We start from the raw sequence: 26,373 nt of genomic DNA, 5'->3' as shown, positions 1-26,373 counted from the left end.
CCTTGACAACCTTTTAAAATTATAGGTAGTACATTTAAGAACCCTTTTAATGTCTACTTTTTCTCTAGTCATGTTATAAGTTAGTTAAAATTTTATTAAAGATAAATGATAAATACTAAAGGAAACAAAAAAAATTTGGGTTTTCTCTACACATTTTTCTCTGTGTCTGTGTTTCATGAAAGAAGCAAATATAAAGGAGACAAGCAGCAAAGCAGTTGCATTTTTCCTTGGGTTTTTAAAAACTGAAATCACCACTTACCTCCGTCACTACGAAACCCTTGGTCTCTAATCAAGTCCTACAAATAAATAGTAATGTATATTTTATTCAAAGCACGTGGTAAAAAGTAATAACAACACTGAATTTCCCACTAAGCATGAACAGAAAGGTTAATTTAAAATAACTGTCTTATAATTACTTCACAAAACAGAAAAAATATGAAATTAGCTAGTGAACACGATAAAATCAAAATTTGAAGCAACCTAATCCTATATTGAAGGGATTATTAGTCCTGATTAAATGTTGAAATCCATTTCAGGCCATTCAAAACCAAAGGCTGCATCAATTCTTATAAAAATTCTACTGGCACATATTAAGAGCCATAAAATGTTCATACCCTTTGATCCTGTAATTCCACTTCTGGGAATTTTTCCTAAGGAAATAATTCAGAAGAAAAAAAATGATATGCACAAAGATGTTTAGTGCAGCATTATTCACCATACTAAAAAATCAGAAATAATTATTTCCCTCTTCTAGGCTTATTGACATATTGGCTCAGTAAATTATGGTGTATAAATTTAATGAGTATTATGCAGCTACTAAAATAATTATAAAGATTGAATCATGAAATGTTTACAATATAATAAAAAACAGAATAAAAATGTACACTGATTACAGTAATAAAAATATGATGTGTAAAGACACACTAGACGGACAAAAACAAAAATGGCTCAAACAAGAGTTTTGTTAAAATCTGTCATTATTAAGATGTAGTTTTTTTTTTGCCACAGACAATGTTGGGAGTGAGGGGAAGAGCCTTCTGGCAACACAATGCAATTTGGATATTAATAGACAGAACTTAGATTAATGTGTTTGCTCAATATAATTTAAATGTGAGGAATTGAATGGTCCCAAATGTCTCTAAATAGGCTTAGAGGCTCTTTGCAAACAGGCAGCTTTTTGTTTATGGGCAAGAATAAAGAGTAAATTCTTTGCAAAAGTATTTCTACCATGTTCAATGTATCCTATAAAAGCCTTCAACATTTTCTACAGAATTATCAACAAATACTCATAGATCTGCAAACAAGGTGCTAGGTGTTGTGTGGCTACCAATAAATATAAAATCCTGGAGGGGTCTCACTAACTTTCTATGTAAAGATACTTTCATACTTTTGCATATACTATTTCCTTAACAAATGCCCTTTCTTCCTAAAATCCCAACTAGTGTATTGAATGAACTCCTACTCTTTCATCTTTTACAACCTGGCTTAAATGTTGTTCATATCTGCTAAATATTCCTAGATCCAACCAGGTAGAGTTTATTACCCTCTTCAATAAACTAGCATTATATATTTTTTGTGCTTATTTATTTATATATGATTCATACATTAGATTATGACTTCGTTGAGGGCAAAGATTGTCTGCTAATTCATCCTTAATTCCAAATTCTGACACAGTTGTCTATCCCAAAGTCAATATTAAATCTTGTTTACTGGAAAAATAAATGGTAAATAATGACTGAAACTGAGTGAAATGATTGACACTGAACGAAAATGCTAAAGGGTTTACATTTCATCTTGCAATCAATGGGAAGCCAATGACAGTTTTGGAACAAGGGAAGAGATAATGATAAAGGTGTTGTAAAAAATTAATATGGTGGTAGCATAAAGAATGGAATGGAGAGAGAGAAATCAATGGCAGGAAATCCATTTAGGAGAGTAATGTAGTAAAGTAAGTAGTTCAAATGAAATATAAATACTGGTCCAAATGGTGGTGGCAATAAGAACAAATCTTGGATGCATATCAAAAGGAAAAGGTGATAGATTATGACTAATCTTAGGGGAGGATGAAAATGCAAGATATAAAGAAGACACTCCAAATGCTCAAGCCTAAGAGAATAGAATAGTGGTGACAATAAGAGATAAAGCAAAATAGCCTAAACCAGCAATTTTCAACCAGTGTGTCGCAAGAATTTTTAAAATATGCTATACTTGCCCTAGCTGGTTTGGCTCAGTGAATAGAGCGTCAGCCTGTGGACTGAAGGGTCCCGTGTTCGATTCTCGTCAAGGGCACATGCCTGGGTTGCAGGCTCAGTCCCCAGTAGGGGGCATGCAGGAGGCAGCCAATTAATGATTCTCTCTCATCACTGATGTTTCTAACTCTCTCTCTCCCTCCCCCAAATCAATTTAAAAAAAATAAATAAAATAAAACATGCTACAAATGATTAGTCAAAATACTGACCTCTTTTCCTTAGATTGTCAAATGAAAAAAATGACAACAGCAACACAATAGCCATCTGGTATGAACTGATCAAAATTATACCTATATTTTTGTCAGATCAGCAAAAAAATGTATTTTTTGGTGTGCCATAGATTTTTAGTAATTAGCTTCTGAATGTCATGAGGTGGAAAAGACTGAAAGTCGCTGATCTAAAGAATGTTTGTTTTGAAAGTAAAGATGAAGGTTACAATTTTGAGTTTCTGAGAACAGACATAACCTATAAATAAGATTTGTTTTCTTATTTCACTATCTGTTTATTCCCATATTCCCTTCTCCTATATCTTTCTTCCTTTGTATTCAAATCTAACTAGATTGAGGAAAACCTTATTAGTTGAGGAAATTAGTATTAAGAAAAGGTCACTTAAAATGAATCCAATAAAAAGACAGAAAAAAATTCATAGTAAAAAGTGGGAAGAAAGTCTGATTTGGGAATTTTTCTTTAAAAATAAAATTGAAATTTATAATAAGGTTTATTTCTTTTACATTAAGTTATAATTTCAAAAATATGCTAATTCTTAGAATAAAGTTTTTATTGGTCATAATATCAAACATATGATAGCACAAATTGAAATTCTTAATTTCAAGTTCATCTTTTACACCACAATAATAGTCATTTTAATAAAACTTTTAGCCTGGCCAGTGTGGGTCAGTGGTTGAGTGTTGACCTATGAACCAGGTCAACAGGTCAACCAGGAGGTCTCAGTTAGATTCCCCATCAGGGCACATGCCTGGATTTCGGCCTCAATCACCAGTAGGGGGTGTGCAGGAGGCAGCAGATAGATGATTCTTTCATCACTGATGTTTCTATCTCTCTCTCCTTCTCCTTTCCTCTCTGAAATCAATAAGAATATATTTAAAAATAATTTTAGGGGACTCTACCCTTCAAAGGCCTCTTTCTTTTAATTTAAATTCTTTACTGTTTAAAGTATTACATAAGTCTCCTTTTCCCCCCATTGACCTCTCCCAGGCTGCTACCACCCACCCCAGCACATGCCCTCACCCCCCTACTGTCTTGTGTTCATTGGTTATGCGCATATGCATGCATACAAGTCCTTTGGTTGATCTTTTAACCTCCCCTCATCATCCCCTGTGCCCCGACCCCACAAAGGCCTCTTTCAATCTTTGATATTTAATATGTATATTTTTTATTGATTTCAGAGAGGAAGGAAGAGGGAGAGAAACGTCAATGATGAGAGAGAATCACTGATCAGCTGCCTCCTGCACACTCCCTACTGGAGATTGAGCCTGCAACCCAGGCATGTGCCCTTGACTGGAATCGAACCCGGAACCCTTCAGTCCACAGGCCGACACTCTAGTCACTGAGCCAAACCAGATAGGGCAATCCAGATAGGGCAATCCTTTGATATTGAAATAATTTTCATTTGAAGAGCCTATTATATTGTCATCCTTATGAATTTTGTGTTTTCTGTTATTACCTAGACTAACTTAATTCTATGTATTTGTTAATGGCTTTATATGATTTGAGTAGTTCTCCAGTCACTTTTTACAGTCTTTATAAAATCCTTAAAATCTTTTTTTGTGTGTGCCAGATTTATAATAATTTCGCATTTTGTTTTCATTGAAATGTTGGATATTAATGTAAATGGGTTGGGACGCAGGCTGATATTAAATGGCAAGGGATGTTTGAGTGGAGACTAATATATTTTCCTGTTACGACAATTTTTGTTTCTCTATTCCACCTTGTAATTATGAGGACTCACATAAGGAATGCCTGTATAATGATAACAACCTAACTTATAACGCACATAACCACCTCATTAACTCCAGGACCCTGTTTACACAGTTTCAATTTCCTTTTTAAATATAATTACTTTCCAAAGCAAAAAAACCCACCAATCTTGTGGATTTTCTGTTTCGATATTTATTACAGAGATTAAGGATAATCTATCCCCTTTATTCTAAAGCACAAGTTCTGAAGAACATAATATCTAATTCCAAGATTATTCCAAGGGTCCCAGCCCAACACAGCTCAGACGGCAAGGGCACTTTTATCCTATTCTGTGTAACTCAGTTATTGGGATGACCAATTAAATGAACCAGTCCTATTGGACGGGTCCTGTGTGTTTCATCTTTTTTCTCTTCTCTCCCTCTCTTTGTCTATATCAGGGACTGGCAAAATATAATTAATTGGCCACTTATTCTTATAAATAAAATTTTAGTGGAATACAGCCACATCCATTTGTTTACAATGCATTGTCTATGGCTGCTTTCACACTACAATGGCAGAGTTCAATAGCTGTCATTAGAAATCATATGGCCCACATGCATAAAATATTTACTATCTGGCTCTTTAAGGAAAAGTTTTTGACCTCCTTATCTATATTATAGGGAATTTCCTCTGCCTTATTTTCTAAATCTCTTACTGAAACAAATATTTTTTGATGACTTATATATTTAGTTCTAAGATAGGTGCCAAAGGAACTATATTAGAAGTGGTTTCTGCTGTCCAGAAGTTAAGGTCTAATTGAAGAATTGACACTAATGTATATAATTAAATTACAGTGTGCAAGATAAACTAGGAAAGTAAAAATGTCAAGAGTGACCAGCCAGAAGGTGGTCAAAATAACTGAAGAGGTGAGGTTACAATATATGATGATGAGACCAGAGAAGATGCATTTTAAACAATGAATGATTAAAACTTAATGACAAACTTTACATTAAAAAAATATACCCAAATCAAGATGCATATAGAAACCGAATACAATGGTATACTCAATAAAGTAAAAAAGATAAGGTAGCTTTACATGTCAAATACATAAAGCAATGATTAGTCTTTAAGGGTTATTTAACACAAAGTTATAGAAATTTAGGTAAAGATTTCAAATTGATTTAATGAAAAAACCTACAACTGTATTCTTATTTTTTTCTTTATCATCAAATGGCCAAGTGGATTATCTGTTAAATAAATGAAAATAGGACTTTTACAGATGGTGTCTTAAGGGGGAAAAAATCAGAATAAACCTGTAACTTGGTACCAGTTAAGCATTTAATGCCATCAGAGAAGATGGCAAGGCTTTTCTGATCTGTAATTCATAAAAGTCTATCACTTATAACTGTGATTAATGAAAGATGACACTTATTTCTGATTTATATTAGAACAGTAGCAGAAAAATAAATACACTTGAATTTTTCAGTTCTAACAATGCTGGATACTTACATCAATATTGACAGGTTCTATTGTGTTTATATGCACATTTGGAGCCGATGAGGACCGATCTCGTTGTCCAAACTGATTTCGATGGTCTTCATCTGCTGGTCGGAAAGGCTGTGGAATTGGAATGGATTTTGAAGGAGACGGACTGGTGAGCATTTGGGGCCTGGAAAAATCAAGTCATTCGAAGATAAGATTCAGAGCAACTTTATAGAGATAGTAACATAAAAAAATGGATGATATAAAGATTTCCTTGTTTTCATATTCTCAAATAAAATTGTTAAAATAAAGCATTAATAACCCAGCAGGAATGGGTTTTAAAAGTATTAGTTTAAAAAACTAATATGCCTACAACTATTACCTCCAGGGACTATCAATGATAACATTGATTCTTATCCAGAAAACTCCAGGGAAACCTACAAATGGCTAGAAATTACCTATGGTTAATCAGCTGAAGAAACTCTTGTCTTTTAAAGTTACACAAGAACGCTCTAGGTCAGAGGGTGGGGAACGTCTGGCCCGTGGGGTGGGCCATATAAGGACCGAAAAATTGTTTGGTCTGGCCTTGCCAAGACATTAAGGTGAGTTCATTAAATGCTTGATAAAATATAGCAGGTTAATTTTTTTTAAAATATATTTTATTGATTTTTTACAGAGAGAAAGGAGAGGGATAGAAAGCTAGAAACATCGATGAGAGAGAAACATCGACCAGCTGCCTCCTGCACACCCGCTACCGGGGATGTGCCCGCAACCAATGTACATGCCCTTGACCGGAATCGAACCCGGGACCTTTCAGTCCGCAGGCCGACGCTCCATCCACTGAGCCAAACCGGTTTTGGCTAGCAGGTTAATTTTTAAGTTGGTAATTTTGTATGGCCCGGGAATGATGTTATAAATATTCAAATGGCCCTTGGCAGAAAAAAGGTTCCGAACCCCTGCTCTATGTAGAGACTGAGCGAATAAAATCTGCCATCTTTTTTTTTTTTTTTTTACCTTTTCCATTCCTTGATAGCTGAAGTCACTAAAATGGTATTTTTATGGAAAATATTAGGCAACTATAAGTATTTTGAGAATATGCATGTGTATTTCAGGACCTGGAAGATCTACCTGTTACTTTATCCAAGAGGTGAATTAAAATCCTGAACAACAGCAAATGATCATTTCCAAATTCAAAAGCTTATCCTGATCCTTACAGTGTCAGTCTCCTATGTTTTGGAATATTTACTAGTACTATGCCCAAGAACTGACACAAGAGACATGTAAGAATCACATACAGTAAGCACTAAAGCAAATATTTATAAAAATCGCTTTTTGATGAAGCCATGAAAATAGGTTACAGAGAGGTCTATATTTTGTTACTGCAGATAAAAAAGTCTCTCTCAGCACTGTCCCCAAAATAAATCACAGAGCACACTAAAGATTTGACAGACTGTAAATAGCTGTGAGGAGTCTATGCCCCTCAGTAAGAGATTCAAGAGAGCTGGGAAGTGAGGATCGCTTGGAAGATAAGGTGAGCTCCATCAGGACCAATGAATGACTCAGTACTAACAGCCTCTCTTCAGACTGGTTATCATTGTACCTCATCTTATGCAAACTCTGTAATTATTATTTAGTGGTTACAACATAGCCAGAAAGACAATGTTGTGAAGATAAAAAGATATTTTGTGAGGGGAGAGGGTTTAAAGAAGAATAGGAAGAAAAGAGGTACAGTAGAAAAGAAATAAAGGTTTGAAGAAACAAAGAAGCCAAATAGTGACAAAAACCTTAAGAACAGAGCATGTTAACAGAATCTACGTAAATCATACCAGTTTATAGTTTACTTCTCTGAAGCACAATATTAAGGGTAGGGAAAGAAATATGCACTTTGTCTATTCATATTAACTAAATGAATCCACACAGAATTAAAATAAAAATAATAAAATGCTATGTACTTTAAAAAATTGGTATTAGCCTAATGAGAATTGTAGGTAAAGACTGATAAAACTGGCATTTAAAAAATTAGCATGCTCCACTGGTCTCTTAATTCTGTTAAGAAATTTTTAGTTTGTGACAGAGCTGTCTTTACTTTTGCTTTAGGCAGCCAAATGTACACCCTATGCTAAAAGATTTTGGGAGCAGGTAAAATAATGTAAAATGACAATATTAGTTTTTTTTAAAGTTTGGGAAAGTGCAGATTTTTATAAAGCTATTTTATATAGGCTGATTTGAAGTCTCAAGGCAATAGCATACTTTAAGGTAGGACTTGAAAATAGAAAAAGCCCGAATTAATTACAAGATAGTCTAATTAATATAACTGATTTGATGACATCAGTAAATAACAGCAACTTATTCTTAAAACTTAGTGAATTAAGACAGCAATATGTAACATATATCAAATTAGAAATATGTATCAAAGGACATTAGTTCAGAAGTAAGAAAAACATATCCTGGATTTAATCTGATAAGTTTTATTATGATATCTAAAGAAAAAATGGATATACTAGACAAAAAGGATATCTACTTATTACATAAAGCCAGGAAGAATATAATTTTCCAGTTGGTATCTAACACTACCCAGGGAATGATATGTGTTGTTCCACAAAGTCAATTTATCTAGCTTTGAAGGCAAGTATATTATAATTTGGGAGAACACGTCAAGTTATTATATCTTGATGTCATGAACATCTGAACCATATCCTAATTTCAACCTTAACAAAAACAATCTTTTGATTATAATTTGGTTTCACATAAATATCTTTCAAAATAGGGTGAGTGTTGGTCCATCCAACATAATTAGTTTGGTCTACACAACAGGTCTATTTCTCGCTGAAATGAATTACCTGGCATTCTACATTAGTGTTTTCTGATTCTGGTTAATTCTGTAAACCAGTATATCCCTAACTCTCATCATTTCTGGGAATTGATAAAATTGAATTTCCATGCTAGCAATTCTTTACTAAAACCAAGGCAATTTATACCACGTAAAGTATGTTGGCAGTTGGCAAACTGGCTTTCACCTCATGATATGTCTACCCTAATCTTGCTGCAAACCTCTTTAAAGTAGTACCAAATAAAAAATAAAATTTTTTTTACCTTTAACACCTTTCAGTAAATTACCAGTTAGTTTAGGTTTCATTTTTAATCTTGAATATTAAAAATTTGAGGCAAAGAGACTACCTCTGTTCAGCGATATGCAACTTTAAAAATGCTGTCTTTTCAATAATGTATACATTCCAAAGAATTTTTTAAAAGTAGAAAGGTGGGTGCCTCTAATTTCTTATCCAAACTGGGCAATGTATCACTTCTCCAATATTGCTTGGTTACATCTATTTTTATATGTGTTTCATGACCATCATGATTGTTACCAGACTATTAACAAAATGCAAAGAAATTCTGATATAGAACAGAATTGGCATCTGCCTTTTCAAACTATCCCTATACACTTGTAAGAGAAAAGCATCAGGAAAACAAAAGTTTAAACATCTTCCCAAAAATTTGCTCAAGACCAGAATCTACTTCAGATTACTATGAATGAAGTACCTATGGCATAGACAAATGATTTCTTAACTTAAAGCTAGCATTCCCACCACCGGTAAGCAAATGTCCTGATCATTACCATTAATAACTTTCAGAGAGGCCAAGCTAATTTCATTATGATATTCTGTAACTCTGCTCACAGAACTGGGATCTGACATTAGAAAGGCATCACAGTCTATAGAATCTGTCAGAAGTAAATGTCACAGTTAAAGGATTAATTAAAAATCAAAATAATAACATTTTGATTTGCTCTCCTAAAAATATACAGTTGCATACAAATGATAGAAACAGCAGGTATAAGATGACTCCACCAGAGGGGGTAACTGTTACAACCTGTCAAGAGAACATAATGGTTGCATTTTCTATGTGGTCCAAAATAAGTAAATACCTCCACTCCTTAATACAAAAGTTTTTTTTGCTAAAATTTCTAGCCTATTACATCTCCAGAAAGGTTGGCTTCATAAACATTATAGGCCTATTGGGAGTGTCAACATATTATTATTTTTAAAAAATATCTCTGGGTAGAAGAAATAGCATTATATTGTGAAGAGTGAGAAGAAGTAGGGTTAAAACTGACAATAAATATTTCTCATCTTAATTAATTATCTCTAGAATAGACTTTTTATTTTTTCACTGTATGCTTCCAGATATAGTATAATTTATACTTTCTCAAATCCCATAGGGAAAGAGTAAACAGACTGTGTAAGAAATGCTTCAAAGCAAACCAGCATCTTCTAAACTCATCATCATCTCTTTTTTCCCCTAGTACGAAACTTGAATATGTGGATGACTATGTACCTCTTTATCCTCCACAACTAATTAATACTATTAATTTTTTCTTTGACATATTATGAATATCCATTCCTTCTGTATGCTACTACCACTTCAGTTTGTCTTCATTGTTTCTCACTGTCTTCACAACCAGCATCCTAGTTGGCCTTCTTTACAATAGACATTTCTCTATCAATCTATCTATATATCACTGTTAAGTGATTCTTTCTTTAAAACCATTTTGATCAGGTTAGTCCTCTGCTCAAAAAACTTTAATTCTTTTTTACCTTCTTATGTGTAGTGTAAATTCCAGCCTAAATTCCTAGACTCTCTAATCTAGTTTTACACACACTTCTCGACTTAGATTAGGCTCTCTTCACTATCTCCTAAACATACCACTGCTATTCCCTTTATTTATGCTATTTCCAACCCGCTCCCCCCCCCCCCCCCCACTTCCTGCATCCCAATCACCAGGCTTTTATTCCCCAGGCTAATTCAGACTTTTAGAATTCTTCAAGGTCCAATTTAAATCCCACTTTCTTCATTAAATTATCTTCACTACTCTCTCTCACTATCCATTTCTCCTGTAAACATGGTAATATTTGTCCTTATCACATAGTTTTAAATACTGTGTCATAAACTATAGATTTTAATTATATATTGTTTTTATTGTTTGCCATTGTCTCATATGTTAATGCTAGATTTCTAAATGGAAGTCATGTACTTCTATATCTGATATTACCCAATAAAGTGATGAGCACAAGGCAGGGACTCTAAATACTGTGTATCTATACCAAATGTATATATTAAATACCTGACTGGTGTAATAAAATAAGTTTATTACAATCCAGATGTTGAAAAAGTTTATAGTAAACCAAAGATCCAAAAGAAACCAGCTCAAATAGCATGCCACTGAACAGCAGGAGTCAAATCATACCCAAAGGAATCGGAGGAGTGTGTGGAAGGGGATGATCCAGATGTAAGGGTAGTCTCTGCAAAGGAGGCCTCCTCCTGTGGTATTGGGTGGTGTTCAAAAAACTTGGAGACAAACAGCAAACTGTGAGGCAAAAACAAAAACAAAACAAAACAAACCTAACTTGTGCAAAACCCAGAAGCTTCATACATCAGAATACATTATAGACTTAACAGAAATATTGGAGATCAAATTCCATTTTTAGAAATGGTTGTTAAATTTAATTAGTTGTGTTTTTGGCTTATTTTTAAAAATTAAATTGTATTTTAAAAGGCAAGCTCAGAATCTAAAACTAATTGTTCTATATAGCAAATTTCTACATATCAGAAGGGAAAAATCATGCTTTATGTTAAGGAATTAGAAGAAAATGTAACAATTGCAAAGTCAGATTATATCATTAAAATATACTTTAAAATACAGAGTTGAATTCTATTTGCTCAAGTGATCATGAAAAGTAGTAACACCTTAATAGCAGCAGCAACTACAACACACAAAAAGATTAAAAGAGATTTAGTCTAATTTGTTAGAGAAACTTTAGCATAAAAAGCAAATAAAAATTTTAGAAAAAGATACTAGGTATAAACATTTTATATCTTACTTTTAAATAAATTGGGGGTGCAGGTGGGGTTAAAGGAGGTAGAGATATAGAAATAGAGAGAGAGAGAGAGAGAGAGAGAGAGAGAGAGAGAGAGAGAGAGAGAAGAGAAGAGAAGAGAAGAGAAGAGAAGAGAAGAGAAGAGAAGAGAAGAGAAGAGAAGAGAAGAGAAGAGAAGAGAAGAGAAACAGAATTTACAAAATAGCTGACAGAATCAGATCCCTTGATCTGTGGTTCAAAAATATAATGGTTAACTTAATTGAAACAACAACTGCTCTCCTCCCCAAAACTATCTATAAGTGATTTCTATGGGTAAGGGATCTTTATTAATTGAAAGGGAATATAAAACATAAATGAAATGTGTAGCTGAATCAGAAGTTCAATTTTGGAGTAAAATACAGGCTATACTACATATTACTCTCCAGATACATTAAAAAAAACACTCCCTGTAACAAATCTACTGGGCAAAAAATTCCCACAGACTCTAAGACATACTAGTTTCACATTCAGAAAAATTAAATGTAAAATGGTAGATAGAAATCTTTTTTGATTACTTACTCAAGTTGGTCATAATTAACACACATCAGTGGAACCTCTGTACTACAACGCTGGTGAAATTTATAACCACATGTTTGACAGCGGAAACCCTGGAAAAGCAGCTTTCGACAAAAGTCACAAAATGCTAAAGTGAAAAAAGTTTTCCGTACCTGCAAAGTAAAACATCAGAGAGAATTTCAAAACTTGCAAGAAACTTTTTAGGAATCAACTTATTTACTCTCTTGTTTAAAATAGTAAACCTTTTACATATTTATAGTATGAGAACTGCCTTACACACTAATGTACTCAAATGAAAACCAGTGTCTTCAACATAATAGATAGACTAATATGTATTATCTCCCACCCAATATCCAATTTAAAAAGTCAGAAGTCTTGATGGGAAATGAATAAAAAATTCAAAATTAATTTCAATCTTGACTACATAAAAATAAAAGTAGAGATTAGATAAGAAGAGGGAATAGAACTTAAAGATGAGGGTACAATTTAATAATTATACAAAGAAAGGAGTTACAATATGCTCACTAGTGTTACTATTTAAAATCACAAAGATATCCAACAGAGAAGCCACAAAAACCCCAAAATAAAATTAAAAAAACACATTGGGAGGAGGGAAAATGTAAAAACATTTATAATTATAAAAGACAAAGTTATTTGTAATTTTATGAACATCAAAATAACCCTGCCTAAACTTACTAACTAGGATAAGAAACAAGAAAAATCACCTAAAAGACAGTAAGAACGACTTAACAAGTTATCGTTTTGTTAGAGGATTAGAACACCTAAATGCATTTGTGAACACTCCTCTGTGAAACTTAAAAGACAACATGTAAAAACTCCACATCAGAGACAAATGCTCTCCAACAACAATTTTCAAACTTTTTCATCTCATGGCACACATAACTAATTACTAAAATTTTGCGGCACAACAAAATATATATTTTTGCCGTTTTGACAAAAAAATGGGTATAATTTTGATTAATTTACACTGGTTGCTATTGTTGTGTTGGCTACAGTCATTTTTTTATTTTATTTGATAATCTAAAGGAAAAGAGGTCAGTGCCTCGGACTAAACAGTCAGGTATTGCATGTTTCAAAAATTCTTGCAGCCCACAAGTGTGCCTCTTGTGGCACACCAACACCAGCGCATCTCCTGTGGCGCCTCCGAATGAAAATGGATGATCTACCACACCTGGGTCACATAAAGAGAACTATGCTAGGGAGGCTCTCTCTTTTTTGGTTGTTTTAGGGATGCTCTACCTTGATAACTACCAAAGCTAGAAACTGTTTGAAAAGTATTAATTTGTGTAAATAATAAGCAGAAAACATAAGAAGGTTAAACAAATACCAAAATGCTAAAATGGCTATTTCAAAGTGGTGAGAGCATGGGTGATTTCTATTTTGTCCTCTGTTTTTTGCTGCATATTCTCAATTTATCCCAGTTTTTCAGACAGTTTCAATAAAAAACTAAAGTTAAAAATATATTTTGCACTATGACCCAGGACACATCTGTATTCATATAACAATTCTTACCCTAACTACATACATATACATTAGAATTTTCTAATCTATTACATGTACATGCTTTTCATGAATCATTAAATTGAACACAATACCCACAGTTTACCAAACTCTTACCAATAAACATATTAACAGGATTAAACGTTATTTAAAAAATGTTTCATCAAGAAATGGCATCTTAAAAAAGAAAAAAAATAGAAAAGGCATCTTGGCATATCATTTTTCTGGCTTGTGAGAACATTTAGGTAGTTTTAAAAATGACTTTTGTTTTCTTCATCATCTTTTCTATTATCACTTTCTAGGGAATTTAAAAAGGCAACTGCTTGTTTTTAGCTTTGTTCCTTTTCCATTTGTTTCTGGATATACAAGAAATTAGAAGATCTTTAACATTTATGTGACCACTATTTGCCGAAGTCAAGAATCTTTTATGCTGCTAGCATAATTTCAGAAGATAGAGCACAGAAAAATACAAAACTTTCACATAGAAATAAGCATTTTATAGTCATCTGATCCTCTTTGCTAACCATTCAGACCTTCACTCTCCTGATAATCTGTATCATGAAAACCTAATTTCTCTTCCTGCATTAATTTACTCAATTGTAATCTTTCTTACTATCACTGACTTATACTTGAAAATTATGTGTAACTGGTTGTGTGTATATGTAAAGGAGAACAAAAAAAGAGAGAGACACACACACACACACACACACGAGGGGAGAAGGGGGGAAGTAGAGAGCAGAGAAAAATATCTGAGGAGAAAGCATGGGTATGCACTTTAGTATAAAATTGCAAGTGACAAATACAGGATGGAGCAAAAGTAGGCTTATAGTTGTGAGTACACGAAAAGTTGTATTATTTTCTTTTTAAAAAATATATTTTATTGATTTTTTACAGAGAGGAAGGGAGAGGAATAGAGTTAGAAACATCGATGAGAGAGAAACATCAATCAGCTGCCTCCTACACGCTCCCCACTGGGGATGTGCCCCCAACCAAGGTACATGCCTTTGACCGGAACTGAACCTGGGACCCTTCAGTCCGCAGGCTGATGCTCTATCCACTGAGACAAACTGGTTAGGGCCTGTATTATTCTCCATACGAAAAACTATAAACCTACTTTTGCCCCACCGTGTACTTGTATTTTTAAGTATTTGTTTGTCAATAAAGGTGAACACAAAAAGGTATTTCTTTTCTTTTGGGTCACAATTTAGGCTTATTCTGAATTTGAACATATCAAGACATGGATGGTAAATTAATGGGAGGCATAGACCAGGCAATCTGCATGCATTAATTTGTAAAGTGTGGGGCTGTCTGAAGGAAGACATTAACCTGAGTGCCTACAGAAAAATGGGAAGAGCTAGACAAATGACATCTGTTTCAAATCTTGTTTCCCTACTTTCCCTGCCATCCTTCACCCCACCAGTTCTCAAGGACTCTAGGGATATAGGCAAATACTGAAGGAATTGCTTTTATAACAGACGCTATGAAACCATAAGGCAGCAGCAGCATTCCTTGAATAGCCAGCAAAATCCAACAGAGATGCAAAGAGAGTACAGGCTTTTACTCTTGTCTCTATTTGGAACTCGGGAGGCACCCAATCGATGTGTCTCTCTCACATCAATGTTTCTCTCTGTGTGTCTCTCCCTTTCCCTTCCACTCACACTTCCACTAGTGTGATTAGATATTAGTTTAGGATAATTGCTAAAACACATATCTAATTATTCTAAAACACATATCTAGTCACACTTCTCCCCTGCTTACAATTACTAAATTTCCAATTACTTTACAGAAAAGCCCAAGTCTTTTTTTTTTTTTAATATATTTTATTGATTTTTCACAGAGAGGAAGGGAGAGGGATAGAGAGTTAGAAACATCGATGAGAGAGAATCATCGATCAGCTGCCTCCTGCACACCCCCTACTGGGGATGTGCCCGCAACCAAGGTACATGCCCTTGACCGGAATCGAACCCGGGACCCTTCAGTCCGCAGGCCGACGCTCTATCCACTGAGCCAAACCGGCTTCGGCAAGCCCAAGTCTTAAACATGGCTTACAAGGTTCCACATGAACTTGACTGCTTACTCTACCCATAACTCTTGCTATTCTGTAACATCCCCCTCCTCTAACTATGTAATATCCATCCTGAACATTATTATTGTTATTCTTATTCTTATTATTGTTAATCCTCACATGAGGATATTTTTCCATTGATTTTTAGAGAAAGTGGAAGGGAGAGGGAGAGACACACAGAGAGAAACATTGATGTGAGAAAGACACATGGATTGGTTGCCTACCACATGCACCCTGACCAGGGCTGGGGATCGAGCCTGCAACCAAGGTATGTGCCCTTGACCGGAATTGAACCTTGGACCCTTTAGTCCATGGACCAATGCTCTATCCACTGAGTCAAACTGGTTAGGGCTGAACATTTTTTTAAAAATGAAAAGGTAACATGTTTTCTTGCTTATTCTTCCCTTCACTCTTTTCTGCTATTCCCTCATCCATTAGACCTTAGCTTAGATATTCTTAATTTGGGAAACCTTCTGACCCCTCAAAGGCAGGTTAGGAGTCTCCATTCTGTATATCTATAGCACTTTACACATACAGTTATTACAAATGTTTATAAAATTTTCTTATTAAATCAACTGTCTCTCTACTCAAAGGCCGGGATACTTTTTTTCTTATTCATTGTTATATTATCATACAACACAGTGTTGGCAACTGGGAGGTTTTCAATAAACATTTACTGGAAGGTCTCCAATAGTGCTGAAAGGATTTCCATACTTTGGAACTAACCTGCAGTTTGATTTCATTATATTCCTATATCAAGGACTTTCCTGAGGCACTATTTTAGTACAATTTTTTAAAATATATTTTATTGATTTTTCAGAGAGGAAGGAAGAGGGATAGAGAGTTAGAAACATCGATGAGAGAGAAACATCGATCAGCTGCCTCCTGCATACCCCCTACTGGGGATGTGCCCGCAGCCAAGGTACGTGCCCTTGACCGGAATCGAACCCAGGACCTTTCAGTTCGCAGGCCGACACTCTATCCACTGAGCCAAACCGGTTTCGGCTATTTTAGTACAATTTCTGATTAGCAACTTAGGTCTTCTTTTACCTCCCCATATCCAATTCCTAGCTAAGAATAATAATTAAGAAAAAGAATAGTAATCACTATGAAATGTAAGTTCAATTGTCTTTTTATTCCTAAAATCTTACCATACAAAATTCTACATTGAGTTAAAACTCAATAGTAATGAACTTCCTAGTTCATCATTATAAAACTATTTGCATAGTAAATCTGATTGATGTTAAGTGTATTTTACACTTGTTCAGAAGATGCCTTAATTATTGAAATATCTGATTTCATTATTCACCACTAATAGAGCCCTGAATGCATAAACCCTCATGGAAATCATCTCATCAATTGTCTGCTTTAAGAGCCCAGCTGTACTAATCACCAAGGCACATGGAAAAACACTTGATGCCGAAATGGTAGCAATAACTATCCATCTAGAAAAAAACGAACTATGGTTAAAATTTCAGATATATATTAAGAAATTCATTCCTGTCTTACAGATCACTCTAATCCTGGCTTTTGCCTACCACTTTTAGAGGACAGGTTCTCAAACTCTGGGAACTGTGTCCTCATCTCTAAGGTAGAGAGGTCTCATTTTTCAGGCTTTATGCTGGTGATACTTAGCTTAGGCTAGGTTCTAGCAAATGCAAACACCAAAGGGAGAAGTCATCAAAAAGAGTTTTAATGTCTTCTTTCAGTCCTCAAGGAGAGCTATGCCACTTCCATTAACCCAGTGGTTCTCAACCTTTCTAATGCTGCGACCCTTTAATACAGTTCCTCATGTTGTGGTGACCCCCAACCATAAAATTATTTTCGTTGTTACTTCATAACTGTCATTTTGCTACTGTTATGAATCGTAATGTAAATATCTGTGTTTTCCGATGGTCTTAGGTGACCCTGCTAGCGGTTGAGAACCGCTGCTGTAGAGCCTAAGACCATCGGAAAACACAGATATTTACATTACGATTCATAACAGTAGCAAAATGACAGTTATGAAGTAACAACGAAAATAATTTTATGGTTGGGGGTCACCACAACATGAGGAACTGTATTAAAGGGTCGCAGCATTAGAAAGGTTGAGAACCACTGCATTAACCTATACTTTAGAAAAATGTATGAAAGTATGTCAAGATGTATGCAGAAAGACGCTGTTTAGGCCTGTACATAATAGATTTTAAAACAACAACACCTAAATGTCTATTATTAGAGAGATGGTTAATTATATGAAATTTATACTATTCTTACAGATTATGCAATCATTATAAAAATAAAACTAGGTAGACTGACATAAAAAGATGTCTATGAAGCAAAGAACAAGACTCCATTTTTAGTTTAAGAAAAGGAAAGAGGTGGGAAATAATGAAGATAAAAGAGGGGAAAAGAAAATGAAAGGAGAAAAACCTTAGGGTCACAGGTATAAGCATATATGTTTATAAATATATATAGAAAGAATTTGGAAGACTATACAAAAGTTAATACTAGTTTACCTCTAGTCGGTATTTTCAATTTTTAACTTGATATACATTTTGTACCATTTAAATTTTCTTTTAATAATGAGCATGTATTACTTTTTTTAAATTCAAAAGAAAGTATAATGACTCAAGTAAAACTCTTTAGTTTAAAAGCAAGTTTTTTAAAGGATAGAACTGATTTTTAACTGAGGTAAACTATCAATCCCCAAATTATTCACTCATATTTCCTAAATAAAAATTCATTCACAGAACATAAACATTTAAATATATATATATATATATATACATATACAGTGTATATACATACATATACATATATTTCTTTATTGATTTCAGAGAGAAAGGGAGAGGTAGAAACATCAATGATGAGAGAGAATCATTGATCGGCTGCCTCCTGCATGCCCCCTACTGGGGATTGAGCCTGCAACTCAGGCATGTGCCCTTGGCCTGAATGGAACCCGGGACCCTTCAGTTCGCAGGCCAAGGCTCTATCCACTAAGACAAACCAGTTAGGGCAACAAAAACATTTTTGACATTAAAAAAAAAAAAGTAAAGGTACATACAAAGTTGTGTGTTGTAAGTGGAACATTTTCCAATACTTCAACATGCAATTCCTCTCCAGTAAGCCAGGAAATATCAGTGTCCCATCCAATTGGTTTCTTCTCTCTGAAAAGTGTAGACACAAGCCTTCCTTGTAATCATACCTAAAAATCTTCATATACCTCATGCTGAAGATATGAAAATTGGTTAGTGAGTGGCTAATAATGGTGAGGGAGTTTTGGCTCCCTGGTCTTCCATCGTTAGAAATTTAGATGGCAATAAATTAATTTTTAAGTTTACACCAAATAAATGTATCACTCTTGGACAAACAGCAAGGTAAAGAGATGTACTCTTTTCTTAAAGTTAGCTCCAGAAAAGACCCACAACAGCAGAAAATGATTGTTCCTGGCATTAAAAAGATAAAATAATCACAGGTACAGATATATCTATCCAAAGAAAAGGAGTATTTAAGGGACAACATGCCCCAAAAAAGATAATTTTTAAAACCGGACTCAAAATTAGGAAGGTGTGTATGTCTTGGCATAATTTTAGATGTTTTGAAAAAAAGTTCAATATAAAATGTTAATTTGATAAGCCTTTTGTGAAACTATGAGTTTGTATTAAAAATAGGGGAGTGGAGCTGAGTCCACTATTCAAATGAGTCACATTCTAAATGGTTAGAAAAATTTAAGAATCACATATTTCAAATAAAGCCATTTAATCAGAGTAACACATTACTGTCACACACAAAATTATCTAATGTTAATGCCTCAAAAGGCCCACAAGACTTCTTTAGACTAAACTTAATAATAATTTAATATTGTTTTCTAAAGCTGATTTTCAATTCCCTTGGTTTAGGTAAAGATCACAAAAAAATTTCACATCATATACAAACCATACCCATCCTGAATTCTGTAAACAGCACAGCACTCTGGGATTAGACCTCTCATCATCAATGCTTTCTTTAGACTGTCCCGGACTGTAACTCCACACCTTGCAGGTACCTAGAGTATCATAATTACATGATGAGGTAAAAGAAATAAATTATGTTTTTCACATTAAAAAATAAATAACTTACCTATATCAGATACAACATAATTTCTACAGCTAACTTACTATTAAAGGGAAATTATGACAGATAACTATTATTATTCACCAACTTAAAATGAATTTTAGTTCATTAAAATTATAAAATATTTTAAACATATAATAGAAAATATAACAGATCCCTATGTACCCACCACTAAGTAACAATAATGTCAACATTTAAAGCAAAATCAATTTTGATCCAACATTGTTTAAAACTAAAAACTGTGCAATCATTCAATCACACTGATGGTCCTTAAGAGATGTATTACTGATCTTAAACACAGGAGGAAAAAAAAATACTTGTCTTATGTGTATAACTGATATTTGTTGTTTAGTTGACTAGCACTCCTGTTTCCCTAGGGAACCTGCCCTTCCCTAAAAATTCCAGGAGAGGCTCTCAATCAAGGGTCACTACTTTTCTAGCTACACATGACATAAGCTGGTTAATCAGTGTCCTGTATCCCTGGCAATAGCAATTGATCCGAAAATAGATATATGATCCCAACACAATCAGAGTTCTTCCCTAACTGATAGATGGAACTGCTGAGAGAAGTTCCTCTTTTTACTATAGTTACAGAGTGCCAAGCAGATAGAAATCTGGAGCCCCCAGTGGCCATCTTTCCCACTGCATTGAGAAAATCTGGACACAGAATGAAGCTAACCTGGGGAGAAGTAGAAAAGGCACTGGGAGTGGGGAGCGAAGGACCACTGGAAAGAGATAAAAGAGTTTATATACTGAGGTCATCCTTATTTTGGCCTTTTCTTCTTCAAGCCCCCTTCCCCAGTGAATCTGAATAATATGCAACTGAAAGAGAACTGACAAACACAATGTGGACTAAAGGGGTGCAGCAGGAGTTCAGGTTTTAATGGTGAGGGTGGTGAGGTGGAGGGGAGTGGAGGTAGAGGGGATGTGTTAGTTAATAACAATAAAATTAAAGGTTCCATTTTTTAAAATCACATAATTCTTAGCAGAGCAAAAGTTTCTAAAGGAACAGAATCTTCATGCTACAGGGGCAAAATGGAGTAAGAGTAGATATAAGACAGCTGAATTTAAATAGTATATCGAAGGGAGAACAATCCAGGGAGCCAAATTAGGACCTACAATTAGAATAAAGTAGGATGCCAAATTTAGAACAATATAACCATTAAAACTACCCAGCAAGGGAAAAGTTTCTCATGAAGGAGTAGGCTCATCACTGGAAGTGTGCATGAGATTGGATTGGTACAGTTGATCCTCTTTATTCATGCATTCTGCACTTGTGATTTGTCTACCTGCTAAAATTTGTAACCCCCAAATCAATACTTGTAATGCTTTTGCGAACATGTGTAGAGCAGCGAGCTCAACATGTACCTTCCCAGCTGAGGCTGAAAAAGGTGACACTGTGCCTTCTTGTTCTAGTTCTCATATTGTAAACAAGTATCCTAAGCCAGCGGGCTTTTATGCTAATGGACACCAGCAGACTGTGAAAAAAACACACACAAAAACACACAAACCACCTAAGTGTCACTATACAGAGGCCATCTTTGGCTCATTTATATAACAGCAACCCTGTATTTGCCCTAGGACTAAATGGGTCAGTATTCACTAATTTAGTGCTTGCAGCAATTTTACAGAACATAAATATTGTGGATTAGCCATACCTTCTAGAAATAATGAACTGAAGGGAAAAGCTCACTTTTCCCCTCTACTACTCATATTCTGCCTACTCTAATGCAAATACTTCTTTATTGGCAACCCTAATTTAGTTTTAAAAGATATTCTTAACTTTTGTGTTTGTCAGACTTCTGAGAATCTGGTGAAAGACTCCCATGCTCTCTCTGACATAAAATTTCGGGGAGGTGGGGGTTCATGGAACCTGAAGCCCATTTAGGGATTGCTGAGGAGCCCACTGAACTCAGGTTTAGACCCCCCCAATATAATCTACACTAAGAAAAGATAAATATGCGAATTACCACACCTCCACGACACCCATCAGCCAATCAGGAAACGAGTATGCAAATTAACCCAACAAAGATGGTGGGCTAATTTGCTTATGCAGGCACAGAGCAGCCGGGCAGGGTGGGACTCCTGCTATGAGGGAGAGGGCGGGGGGGGGGCGGAGGGAGCTACAGGAGCAGTGCTCCAGCCAGGAGCGAGGACTTGCAGGCTCCTGGGCGGCCAGGAGCGAAGCCAGGGGAAGGAAGGCCTATTCTTGCACAAATCTTCATGCAATGGGCCTCTAGTCTTACATAATCTTACATTTCATTAGTCTGCTGACAATTGTTTCACTATTTATAAATCAAAATTAAAATTCTGTATGCACATAAAGCATTCAATGAACTGGGGCTATCTACCCCTCAGGTCCTTTGGTAATTTCCCTCATACACTTCTGTAATGCCATTTTCAAATACAGCTATGCTCTCCTATGTTTCTCTTGCACAGGTTGATTTCAAGGTGTATGCATATTTCATCAGCAGGCAAAAAATTGGTTTCCACTTTATCACCAAAACAAAGTTATCACTCCCTCCTTTATTCCATTTATGTAGGCTGATTTTTTTTGTACTCCTTGCTCCTTCACGATAGCACCTGTTCAATAGACCAACAGACCAGTGTAAAAGACCAAAACAGATTCCAACACATAAAGGAAATTATAATAAAATAAAGGCAGCATCTGAAATAAGGTAAAGATTAACTTTTTAATAATTAATGTTGGGACAACTGGATTGAATCTAGGGGAAAAAAGGTTCATCCATACCTCATACTGTATACTAGGGTAAACTACAAATGGATCAAAGATTTAAATGTCGAAAGCAGGAAGGGGCAATCATAAAAGAACTGAAAGAAAGCAAAGCAAACTCCTTTACAACCTCAAGTGATGAAGGCCTTTATAATTATGATGTAAAACCTGGAACCTATACTAGAAAAAATAGTAAATTCAACTACACAAAACTAAGAGCTTTTATGTTACATGTTTTTCCACAATTAAACACCTGTTTTGCATGTTTTCTCTTGGTTAAATAGGAGTAGAATGGCTGGATCATATGCTACATGCATGTTTAAAAGTGGGCTCCTCATCAATCCATACATGGGCTTCAGATTCCATGAATCTTCCTCCCCGAAATTTTATGTCAGAGTGAGCATCTGAGTCTTTCATAAGATTTGGATTTGTCTTGGAAAAATATTTGCAACTCATATAACAGGAATATGTTATATAGAGAGAGCTCCTGAAAAATTAAGGTCAAGACCAACAACCAAATAAAAAAATGGGCAAAGGACATGAAAGACAGTTCATAGAAACAGAAATATAAATGGCCTTCAAACATATGAAAAGGTGGTGTTCAACCTCACTTAGAAAAGCACTCAAACTTGTCATGATAGTTTTCACTTATTATGTTGGCAAAAATCCAAAAGATTGACAACATATTCCATTGATGAGGTGATCATAAACAGGCATCTCATACACTGCTGGTAGCAGTGTAAAATTAAGCTAGACCTATGAAGCAAAATTTGAAAGTATCTTTCAGAATTACAAATGTAAATTTCTCTCTTTGACCCAGGCAAACCTACTTTTGGTACGTTACAGTACACCACTATACTTGTAAACTACAGTTGTGTGTGTCAGTAGTGCATGTCTTTCTATGAATAGACCACAATTTGTTTAACCATTCAACTGTTGATGGACATCTGGATTATGCCCAGTTTTGGACTATTACAAATAAAGCAACTAAGGACATTTTTGTACAAATCTTTGTATTGGCATATGTTTTCTTTTCTCTTGGGTAAATTGAAGTAAATGGCTGGATCATATGCTACATGCATGTTTAATTTTTTACAAAATTGCAAAAGTTTTTTTAATTATGGAAAAATATATGTAACATAAAACGATCTTAACCATTTTTAAACAGTTAGTTGTGTTAAGTACATTCACATTATTGTGCAACCAATCTCCTGAACGCTCTTCATTCTGCAAAACTGAAATTCTATACCCATTAAACAACTCCCCATCTCTCCTTTCCCCAGGCCCTGGTAAACATAATTCTATTTCTGTCTCTATGAATTTGACTACTCTAGGTACTTCATATAAGTAGAATTACATAGTATTTGTCTTTTTGTGATTGGTCCATTTTACTTAGCATATTACCTTGAAAGTTTATTAATGCTATAGAATATATCAGAATTTCCTTATAAATTTTAAGGCTGAATAGTATATTCCATTGTATGTATATATCATATTTTGTTTATCCATTCATCTGTTGATGGACAATTAGGTTGATTACACATTTTGGTTACTGTGAACAATGCTACTACAAATATGGGTGTACAAATAATCTCTTTGAAACTACAACTTTCAATATGGGTATATATCCAGAAGTAGAATTGCTGGATTATATAGTAATTCTATTTTTAGCTTTTTGAGGAACTTCCATACTGTTTTCCATAGTGGTCACCATTTTACATTCCCATCAATAATGCACAAGGATTTCAATTTCTCTACATTCTTGCCAACACACATTTTTATTTTTTTATAGTAGCAATTCCAGTGAGTAAAAAGTGGTATCTCATTGTGGCTTTGGTTTGCATTTTCTAATTAGTGATGTTGAGCATATTTTTATGTTTGTTGGCTATTGTGTAGCTTTTTTGAAGAAATGTCTATTCAATCCTTTGCCCATTTTTAAAATGGTTTTTGTTGTTGTTGTTGTTGTTGAGTTGTAGAAGTTTCTCAAAATATATTCTTAATATTAACCCCTTGTCAAGATATATGATTTGAAAATATTTCCCCCTGTTCTGTATTGACTTTTCATTCTGTTGACCGTATTCTTTGATTGACATAGGTTTTAAATTTTGTTGTAGCCCAATTTCTCTATTTTTATGTTGTCTGTGATTTTGCTGTCATATCCAAGAAACGACTGCCAAATTCAATGTCATTATGTTTTTCCCTCAATGTTTTCTTTTAAAAGTACTAGTTTTAGCTCTTACATTTTTGATACATTTGAAATAGCTTTGTATGTGGTGTAAGTTAAGGTTCCAACTTCACTCTTTTGCATGTGTATACCCAGTTTTCCCAGCACCATTTGTGGAACTGGCTGTCCTTTTCCCCACTAGGTAGTGTTGGTACCCTCATAAAAGATCCTTTGACCGTATATGTGATAATTTATTTCGGGGCTCTCTATTCTATTTCATTTGGCTATATGTCTAATCTGTCTATGCCACTATCACAATGATATGATTACTGTATCGTTGTAGTAAGTTTTGAAGTCAGAAGTGTGAGACCTCCAACTTTGTTCTTTTATAAGAATGTTGGGCTATTCAGGATTCTTTGAAATTCCACATGAATTTCAGGATAGAATTTTTGAGATTTTGAAAGGGACTGCATTACTAAAACTGCCAAATTGTTTCCCAAAGTGGTTGTACCATTATACATTCCCACCAGCAGTTACTCCATATCCTCACCAATAATTGGTATGGCCATTCTTCCATTTTAGCCATTGAAGTAGATGTGTACTGGTATCTTGTGCCTCTATTTTACATTTCCCTAATGATTTATGATGTTGAGCATCTTCTCATGTGTTTATTTGCCACTCATATATCTGCTTTGGTGATGTACCTGTTCAAACCTTTTGCCCATTTTTAAATTGAGTTATTTTCTTGTTATTGAATTCTAAGAGCTCTTCATATATTCTGAATACATGTTCTTGATCAGATACATGTTTTGCAAAAATTATCAGCATGTGGTTTATCTTTTATTCACTTAATACCGTCTTTTGAAGAGAAGTTTTTAATTTCAATGAAGTCTAATTTATCAATATAGTAGTCCCCTCTTCTCCCTGGTTTCACTTTCCGAGGTTTCAAATATCCAGTCAACTGTGGTCCAAAGATATTAAGTGGAAAATTCCAGAAATAAACAATTCATAAATTTGAATGTGCAGTGGTTCTGAGTAGCGTGATGAAATCTTGTGCAATCCTACCCTACCCCACCATCGAACTGGGGCATGCATCATCCCTCTGTCCAGTGTATCCACACTATATACACTACCTTCCTATTAGTCACTTGGTAGTCATCTTGGTTATCAGATTATTGACAGTCATAGTATTCCAGTACGGTCCCAGTATGTGTTCAAGTAACCCTTATAGTGCATAGCCTAATACTGACACAATGTCTCCATCGTTCAGCTCACTTGATCTCATCACATAGGCATTGTATAATTTCACATCATCACAAGAAGGATAAGTAAAGTACAATAAGATACTTTAATAGAGAGACCACATTCAAGTAACTTTTATAGTATACTACAGGCCTGGTGCACAAATTCTAGTATACTAGAGGCCTGGTGCATGGGTGAGTTCCGGCTGGCCTGGGGCCAGCCGGTTGGGGGGGAGGGACTGTGGGGGGTTGCCTGCTGGCCCTGCCCCCCTGGGGGCCCAATCGGGGCCAGGCCGGCGGTGGGAGAAGGGCCTCTCGAGGTCAGCCGGCGGCCCCGCCCCCATCAAGCCAGTTGACTGGCTGCAGTGTGCGTCATAGCGACTGGTTGTTCCAGTCGCTCGGCTTTTATATATATAGATTGTTATAACTGCTGTATTTTATTTTAAAACATTTTTTTAAATGTTTTTATTGATT

General features: G+C 35.0%; 1 protein-coding gene across 3 annotated transcripts in view; it reads right to left on the bottom strand.

The window, feature by feature from the left end:
- Positions 1-26,373, bottom strand: part of BRAF (B-Raf proto-oncogene, serine/threonine kinase) — a 129,729-nt gene that overhangs the window by 57,890 nt on the left and 45,466 nt on the right. For 2 of the 3 annotated variants that reach the window (XM_054726047.1, XM_008150468.3), the window contains 6 exons: positions 19,589-19,692; positions 18,712-18,814; positions 12,083-12,231; positions 10,894-11,013; positions 5,676-5,835; positions 260-296 (listed from right to left, as the gene is read on the bottom strand). In XM_054726047.1, coding sequence (XP_054582022.1) covers positions 260-296; positions 5,676-5,835; positions 10,894-11,013; positions 12,083-12,231; positions 18,712-18,814; positions 19,589-19,692 — 673 coding nt within the window. Of the gene's footprint in view, positions 1-259; positions 297-614; positions 651-5,675; positions 5,836-10,893; positions 11,014-12,082; positions 12,232-18,711; positions 18,815-19,588; positions 19,693-26,373 lie in introns of all 3 variants that reach the window. The other variant, XM_054726046.1, reaches the window with a different exon arrangement.

The sequence above is a fragment of the Eptesicus fuscus genome, chromosome 14, assembly GCF_027574615.1.
Source record: "Eptesicus fuscus isolate TK198812 chromosome 14, DD_ASM_mEF_20220401, whole genome shotgun sequence".
In the NCBI taxonomy this organism is placed as follows: domain Eukaryota; kingdom Metazoa; phylum Chordata; class Mammalia; order Chiroptera; family Vespertilionidae; genus Eptesicus; species Eptesicus fuscus.
The sequence above is the reverse complement of the archived record's forward strand: the minus strand, read 5'-3'. Positions and strand labels throughout refer to the sequence as shown.